The following is a 7,925-nucleotide window of genomic DNA, read 5'->3' as shown; positions in this document are numbered from 1 at the left end:
GTCCCAATATGAGGGGTTTCCCTGGGCATGTGGGACCCTGGAAATCTATAGAGGAGGTGCAACAACTGCTTAGGGAGTTGGGAGTGAGACAGGCCATCTGTGCTCCTATCTTTGAAGGGCCTGATCAGGCCACATTCACTGCAGGAATGAAAGCCAAGATACTCCAGACTGCCCCCATCACCTGGTATGGGACAGTAATATCCACGCTGAGCCCAGTTGTGGGACAAGACATTTGTGATGTTGGGCAATCCATTGCTGATCTAGAGGAAACCAACAAATCCCAGGAACGGTTACATACTGGCCTGCAGGAAAGACCCAAGACAGAGAGGGAGCTCAAAAAGCCAACAGGCTATCCTGAAGGGCTGTAAAGGGTTTGGTAAAAGTAACCCGGAAACAAACGTGGTTTGACTTCATTGCTGCTGGGAACGCAACTGAAAAGATACATCGGCCATCCAGTGCTGTGTTGGTTGGCCTGTGGGAAGCCTTAAAACCTGCATAACATTTCAGAACTGCCCACTCGGCCCTACCATCCCTGACGCCCTGCCCGCTCCAGCAGAGGCCTCAGGGATTCTCCTGTTTGAGGTGGGTGCCTCCCACGTGCCCAGGTTATAGGATGCAGGCCAAGACTGCTTCCAGGTGAGGCCCACTGGAGGCAATCGGAGGCCTCCTGTGGAGCTCACTACTGCTTGATCTTCCAGAAATAAACAGAAGGTGACAGCTCTGGCGACTTCCCTGTGGTCCAGTGATTAAGACTCCACGCTCCCAATGCAGGGGGCCCAGGTTCGATCCCTGGTCAGGGAGCTAGACCCCGCATACCACAACTAAGACCCGGTGCAGCCAAATAAATAAATATTTATTTATTTTTTTAAAAAAGTACAGCTCTGGTGGATACTGGAGCCGGATGTACTCTAATATCTTTTTCTTCCTTCCTTTTTTTTTTTGGCTGTGCCGCACAGCTTGCCGGATATTAGTTCCACGACCAGGGATTGAACCCGGGCCACAGCAGTGAAAGCACCGAGTCCTAACCACTGGACTGCCAGGGAATTTCCCCGGATGTACTGTAATACACGGTCACCCTCAGAAGTTTTCTGGCCCCCTCAGCGCCACTGAATTATAGAGCGCAAATGGTTATAGTCAGGAAAGTCCTTTTCACACAGCAAATTGGGCGTTCTCCTTGCCCCTCCACACCCCTAGAATATGAGATTTGTTTTTTGAATTTTATTTTATTTTTTATACAGCAGGTTCTTACTAGTTATCCATTTTATATATATTAGTGTATATATGTCAATCCTAATCTCCCAATTCATCCCACCACCACCACACCCCCGCCACTTTCCCCCCTTGGTGTCCATATGTTTGTGCTCTACATCTGTGTCTCTATTTCTGCCCTGAAGACCGGTTCATCTGTACCATTTTTCTAGAGAGAATATGAGAGTTTTTATCACTAATACCAGAGAACATAGTGGGCATTGATATCCTACAAGGTCAAGCTCTGCAAACCTATGTCTGCGAATCTGCCTCTGGGTTAGAGCAATCAGACCAGTGATGAGGGGAACACCAACTGGGAACGGTAAGCCTGCCACCCCCCGGGAAGAGTGGAAACTGTCAAACAATATAAATTGCCTGGGTGGGTGGGGCTTAAGGGAATAGAAGAAACTATCCCAGAACTGCATTGAGTGGGAATGGTACGTTCTGCCCATAATACGTTCAACAGCCTGGTATGGCTGGTGAAAAAGCCAGATGGCTCATGGCGGATAACCGTGGACTACGGAGAGCTGAACAAGCCCCATCCATGTGTCTGTGCCCAACAGTGCCACCGCCTTCAGTACCTTGGCCGCCATCCTAGGAACGTACCATGCGCTACCTGACTTAGCGAATGCTTTCTTCAGTCTACACCTGGCCACCGAGTCACAACATCAATTTGCCTTCATGCGAGAGGAGCAACAATGGACCTTTCAAGTGCTTCCTCAAGGCCACCTGCACAGCCCCACCACATGTCATGGGATGGTAGCCCAAGACCTGTCCCTATTCTCCTTCCCCACATCAGTAAAATGGGCTTGTTACATTGATGAGATGATGTTAACATGTGAAGACTTGCCTCTGCTGCAGGACCTCCTGCAGACTTTGCTGGAATATCTGTGAGGACGAGAATGGGTGGTGAGCCCTCAGAAAATTCAAGGCACAGGCACCCCCGTAAAGTTTTTGGGGAGTTGTTTGGTGGGGTAAGACGTGCATTGTCCCAGAAGCTGTGATTGATTAGGTACAAGCCTATCCAACCCCTAAGAATATGAAAGAGGTGCAAGCGGGACTTCCCTGGTGGCGCTGTGGTTAAGAGTCCGCCTGCCAATGCAGGGGACACGGGTTCGAGCCCTGGTCCGGGAAGATCCCACATGCCGCGGAACAACTAAGCCCGTGTGCCACTACTACTGAGCCTGCACTCTAGAGCCCGCGAGCCACAACTGCTGAGCCCACGTGCCACAACTACTGAAGCCTGCGTGCCTAGAGCTCATGCTCCACAACAGGAGAAGCCACCACAATGAGAAGCCCACGCACCACAACGAAGAGTAGCCCCCGCTCACCACAACTAGAGAAAGCCTGCGTGCAGCCACGAAGGCCCAACGCAGCCACAAATAAGTAAATAAATAAATAAATATATATATAAAAGAAAGAGGTGCAAGCCTTTGCAGGGATTTTGGGGTTTGGGGGGACTTTTACTCCCCACCTGGCACAGTGCCTCCATCCCTTATGCCGCCTGATGAAGAGAAGGCGCCCGTGGAACTGGGGATCAGGGCAGCAAGCTGCCTTTGAGATGGAAAAAGTACTAGTGAAGCTGATCGCAGCTCTGGGCACCTCCCCAGCAGGGCAACCGTTTGTTAGATGTGTCTGTGACTTCCGAACACACTGTGGCAGAGACAACAGGAGAAGAGAGCACCCTTAGGATTTTGGTCCCAGCTCTGGGGGGGGCGGGGACAGAAACCCCAATGTACCCCTCATAGAGCAACAGCTCCTTGCAATGTACACAGAACACCCCACCAGCTACAGCCTCTCACGAAAGAACAGCATATCATGGTGAGAACGTCCCTTCCTATCAAGGGCGGGGTTGAGACTATGTTCTATGGACCCACCTCTGCCATGGCTCAACCCCCACGTTGTCTAAGTGGCCCATTTGCAACAGAGGGGCACCCTGCCTGCCAGCCCATTGTCTCTAGAAATTCAAGTGCTACTAGGCCCTGAAGAGTATGTAATCCTCCAAATTCCCCTGCCTCTATACCTGGGGTGTCCCCTGCAGCCTGTAGAGAGGCGGGGCATACAGTTGGTATACAGTTGGGTCTAGTCGGGGCAACCCACCTACATGGACTGCAGTTGCTATTCTGCCCAACACTGACACCATCTGGCTGGAAACAGGAACGAACTGCAGCAGCCAATGGGCTGAACTCAGAACAGTTGGGCTGTTCTAAAGGGATTAACCCTATGGCTTGGACAAAGGGAAGCTGAGAGATGGCTGATCAGAAAACAGCCCTCGGGCTTCCCTGGTGGCGCAGTGGTTAAGAATCCGCCCACCAATGCAAGGGACACAGGTTCAAGCCCTGGTCCGGGAAGATTCCACAGGCTGCGGAGCAACTAAGCCCCGTGCGCCACAACTACTGAGTCTGCGCTCTAGAGCCCGCAAGCCACAACTACTGAGCATGCATGCCACAACTTCCGAAGCCCACGTGCCTAGAGCCTGTGCTCCACAACAAGAGAAGCCACCACGATGAGGAGCCCGTGCACCGCAACGAAGAGTAGCCCCCGCTCACCACAACTAGAGAAAGCCCACGCGCAGCAATGAAGACCCAGTGCAGCCAAAAATAAATAAAATAAATTAAAAAAAAAAAAAGAAATCAGCCCTTGTACAAGATGTGTGAAAAGACATTTGAGTTCATCCGCGAGTCTGAGGCAGTCCTCACTGTCCTCCACATCCTGGCTCATAAGGCACTGACATCCCCTGGCAATCAGAAGCTGATGCCCTAGCCAGGATACAAGCCCTAGCAACTGACCCTTCAGTAGATACAGCAGATTGGGTGCATTGAAAAAACAGCCAATGCAAAGCCTGTATGGGATGGCATATTGCCAAGGATACCTGATTGCCCTTGAAATATGGTGACTTGGTTAATGCAGTAACATCATGACCTATGTGTTCTAAACAATGCCCAGAGCAACTGCCAAAGGAGTCTGGGCCGTGCATCGGAGCTCCCAACCAGTGACGGGTTGGTTGCTGAAACACGCTACACTTGGAATGGAAAAAGAGGGGAGAAGGTGGGAATTCCCTGGTGGTCCAGTGGTTAGGACTGCTGAGGGCATGGGTTCCATCCCTGGTTGAGGAATTACGGTTCCGCAAGCCACGTGGCCAAAAAAAAGAGGGGAGAAGGTGAAGGTCTGGTCTGGCACATCCCGCCACGCGGCCCCCGCCCCCGCCCCCATCCTCACAACTGACAGTGTTGCCTCCCCAGCCAACGTGTATGGTATGCACAACCAGGTCCAGTGCCTAAAGCTGCCACCTCCCTCTCCTCAAGGCCAGGTGGGCACGTTCTGTTTTCCACTGTTGCAGTCATTTGGCCGCTGTCTTGTTTCCCTCCATCGGCCTGGGGGAATGTTACAGCACACACAGGTGCCCTTCCTAACTAACTGCATCCAGCCTTAAATGATAACCAACAAAGCCCATCCTTAGGCCTCTAAGGAGAAAGCTGTCCTCCAAAATAGGATGGCTTCGGACATTATCACTGCCACGCAAGGAGGCACCTGTGCCATTACCCAGAGTGTTGTGAACCTGATGAGTCTGCTATGTTCTTTACTAAGCCCCTCCTGCGGCACCCCTACTGCTTTCCTCTGCCTGCAACCTCCTCCCCTAGTCTCTATCTCCACCCCTCCTCCGGCACCCAACCTCAGAGGAGGTTAGAGGGAGATTGGCTCTGCAACCCTGCAGGCCCTTTAAGTGGCTGCTGCCACGCCAGCTCCTTTTGCTGGCTTCCGGAAGGAGGACGTGGACCACAGGGCAGACCTGGAGCTTCGGCTTGACCTCCTGGTGAGAGGCAGCTTCTGGGCGAGGGGGGATCTCTCCTGCTGAGTGTTGTCTTCTGGGCGAGGGGGGATCTCTCCTGCTGAGTGTTGTCTTCTGGGCGACGGGGGATCTCTCCTGCTGAGTGTTGTCTTAACGGCAGGGGGCAAGGAGAGGGGTAAGTGGGGCTGTCTCCTTTGGGCTCATTTAGCCTTGTTTCTTCCTTACATATCTGGCTTCCACATGGGAACACAATCACAATAGTAATACCACTAGTAGTAATAATAATAGGGCCTGCTATTAAGACTTCTATACCAGCACTTTTGGGCATTATCTCAATTAATTCTTATCACAATCCACGACATAGGTATTATACCCGTTTTGCGGGTACAAGAATGGACTCGGAGAGGGTAGGTCCCAGGACTCGTGGGAGCCAAGTCACAAGCCGACTGTCCCCGCACCCAAGCCCACCTAACTCCTACTGCTGCAGACACCCCTCGGGAATCCAGGGACCACTCTCCCTGCCCTGAGGCGCACTTGAGGCGTGACCTTGGACTAGCTCCTTCCCTTTCTGGACCTCGGTTTCCGTAGGTATAACCTGGGCTAACACCTTCTTTCCGGATCATCCACCCGTCGCGCGCGCCAGTGATCACACAGGTGCGGTGCAGTGAAAAGCCCCTTTTCATCCCCAGACCGCACAACCCGGGGCCGCAAAGGAGAGCGCGGGAGACAGCGGCGAACCAGGCCTTTATTTCGGGGCGGCAAGAGGAGCTCCGAGCTCAGGTGCCCCCGGTTCTCCGGCTCCGGCCTCCGCCCCGGCGCCGTCTGAGCCCTCGGCGGCCTGGTCGCCGAACACTGCTTGGTGCGCAGCAGCGACATAACTGCAGCCGCTGGGGTCGGAGAAGCGCAGCTGTATCAGGGGCAGGAAGCGCTCGGTGGTGAAGTAGCGCAGGGCCGGGCGCGGGGCGCGCAGCGCCTGGAGGAAGACCTGCAGCGGCGGGAGGAGGCGCGCTGGCCGGGGCTGGGCTGGGGAACCGGAGCGCTGCCCCCGCTCCCGCAGTCCGGCCCGGCGCTCACCTCGGTCACGTCCTCCGGGTCCTGCCCCGCCTCAAGAAAGATCTGCTCGGAGTGGCTCAGGTAGCGGGAGAAGAGGTCGCGGGTCTCGGCGTCCGCGCGGTCCAGCACCCCGCCCAGGCCGCCCTCCAGCTTCTCGGGGAAGGCGGTGCGCACCGGGCCGCACTCGATGAGACTCAAGCTGCCGGCGGGAGAGCGGCGGGTGGGCGGGGGCGAATGCGAGTCCGGAAGGGAGGGCCGGAGGGGGGCTGCGCCCGGCTGGCGGGCGCTTAGGGTAACCCGAGCATTTGAAAGAGGTTTACTGCCGGAAAAGAGCCCCCACGTCCCTTGGAGAGTGTGTGAGAGAGGCTCTGGCGTCATTATGCCACCCTGGCTGGGTCCCTTAACAGCTGTGTGACCTTGGGCCAGTCACCGAACCTCTCTGGGCCTGAGCTTCCCACTAACAATACCGACGCCTCACCAGCTACGTCGGCAGGTGGCGTGAGAGGGCAGGTGCCAAACGCCCAGTACTGTGCCTGGCACACAACAAACGGGCGCCGCACTAAGGAGGGGCCAGGGAGAACGCCTGAGAGAGGTTCCAACAAAACAGGGTGCTGGGGTTCCCAAAGTCAGTGTTCAGAGGGTCCCGGGGGCGGGGCGGTGACTCACTGGACCCCGAAGGGCTGCAGCAGAATCGCCAGACTCTCGCACAAACCCTCGATTGCAAACTTGCTGGCGCAGTAAACGGCGTTGAAGGGAAGAGCTTGGAGGCGAGAGGAGGCTGCTGAGGTGCGTCGAGGAGGGGAGCCGCGGGGAGCGGGAGGGGCCCGGGGCAGGTTCACCAGGTCCCACCCCTTTTATTAGACCCCCGACTCTCCCGTTGAGCCCCGCCTCCTGCGCGCCTCTGCTTCTTCCCCGGCTTCCACTCACCCATCAAGCCTCCCACGCTCCCGGTCACCAATATGCGTCCCGAGCGTCGCCGCTTCATGTCCGGCAGGAAGGCCTGCAGCATCCGCACGGTACCGGTCAGGTTCACATCCAGCACGGAGCCCACGGCGCCCTCCTCGTGTGCCTCCAGCGGCCCCACCAGGCCCCGGCCTGCGTTACATACTGCGGGAAGAGAGCCCGAACTCCGCTCGCCTCACGCACGGCCCTCCTCCCCGCCTGTCCCCTCGTGCTCCCTGGGCCTCGGGACGTCTTGGTTTGGACACAGGGTGAGGAAGGCTCCTGCACTAGTTTTGCAGGGAGACTCACCCAGCACGTCCACGCGGCCCTCGGTCACGCGTGCCCGGGCAGCGGCTATGGAATCTGCGTCCGTCACATCCAGCTGCAACATCTCCAGGGAGCCGGGAGGGCACCCTCGGGACCGGGCGGCCTCCCAAAGTGGGCCCTGTGCCATCAGGTCCCTCAGCGTGGCGTACACTGGAGGTTCAGGGAGAGGACGAGGCTCTGAATTTCGGGCTTACAACCCTACCTAGGCCCCCTTGGACCAGGAAGGAGCTGGTCTCTCCACCCCAGTCCCCTCATGTACCTTTGAAGCCCTGGGATGGGTCGGACGCCAGGCGCAGGGCCAGGTGTAGGCCAATGCCGGAGGAACAGCCGGTGATGAGCACCACGGTGCGGTCCATGGCGCTGTGCTGTGTAGGGAGAGGCCCCGGGAATGCTGGGCGCTGGTCTCTGGGATGGATATCACCTGCTTCGCCCCGCCCCTGCCTGCGTGGGTCCCCACCCCTTGTTATGTCTGCAGCACAATCTCAAGGCTGAGACCTACTGTGGATCCCTGGCCTTCTCTCCCCAACCTACTCTAGGTCAAGGCAGAGATGAGGCTACCACTTAG

The 7,925-nt window shown here is 56.3% G+C and overlaps 1 protein-coding gene across 1 annotated transcript; it reads right to left on the bottom strand.

Moving 5' to 3' along the window:
• Positions 1–5,773: 5,773 nt before the first annotated feature.
• HSD17B1 (hydroxysteroid 17-beta dehydrogenase 1) lies at positions 5,774–7,925 on the bottom strand. Its single transcript, XM_079903576.1, has 6 exons — positions 7,620–7,925; positions 7,343–7,510; positions 7,019–7,198; positions 6,758–6,851; positions 6,113–6,290; positions 5,774–6,023 (listed from the first exon to the last, which is right to left on the bottom strand). The coding sequence occupies exons 1-6, from the start codon at positions 7,714–7,716 to the stop codon at positions 5,784–5,786; spliced, it is 957 nt and encodes a 318-aa protein (XP_079759702.1). The 5' UTR covers positions 7,717–7,925; the 3' UTR covers positions 5,774–5,783.

Source organism: Stenella coeruleoalba, assembly GCF_951394435.1.
Source record: "Stenella coeruleoalba genome assembly, chromosome: 19".
In the NCBI taxonomy this organism is placed as follows: domain Eukaryota; kingdom Metazoa; phylum Chordata; class Mammalia; order Artiodactyla; family Delphinidae; genus Stenella; species Stenella coeruleoalba.
The sequence above is the reverse complement of the archived record's forward strand: the minus strand, read 5'-3'. Positions and strand labels throughout refer to the sequence as shown.

Excerpts from the sequence above, each read along its gene's own strand:
- HSD17B1 (XM_079903576.1), bottom strand. The coding sequence starts at position 7,716 with ATGGACCGCACCGTGGTGCTCATCACCGGCTGTTCCTCCGGCATTGGC. Across the intron at positions 7,199-7,342 it reads GGGCCGCGTGGACGTGCTGG|TATGTAACGCAGGCCGGGGC; the intron begins GTGAGTCTCCCT and ends CTCTTCCCGCAG. Across the intron at positions 6,291-6,757 it reads CTGCAGCCCTTCGGGGTCCA|CTTGAGTCTCATCGAGTGCG; the intron begins GTGAGTCACCGC and ends TCCCGCCGGCAG.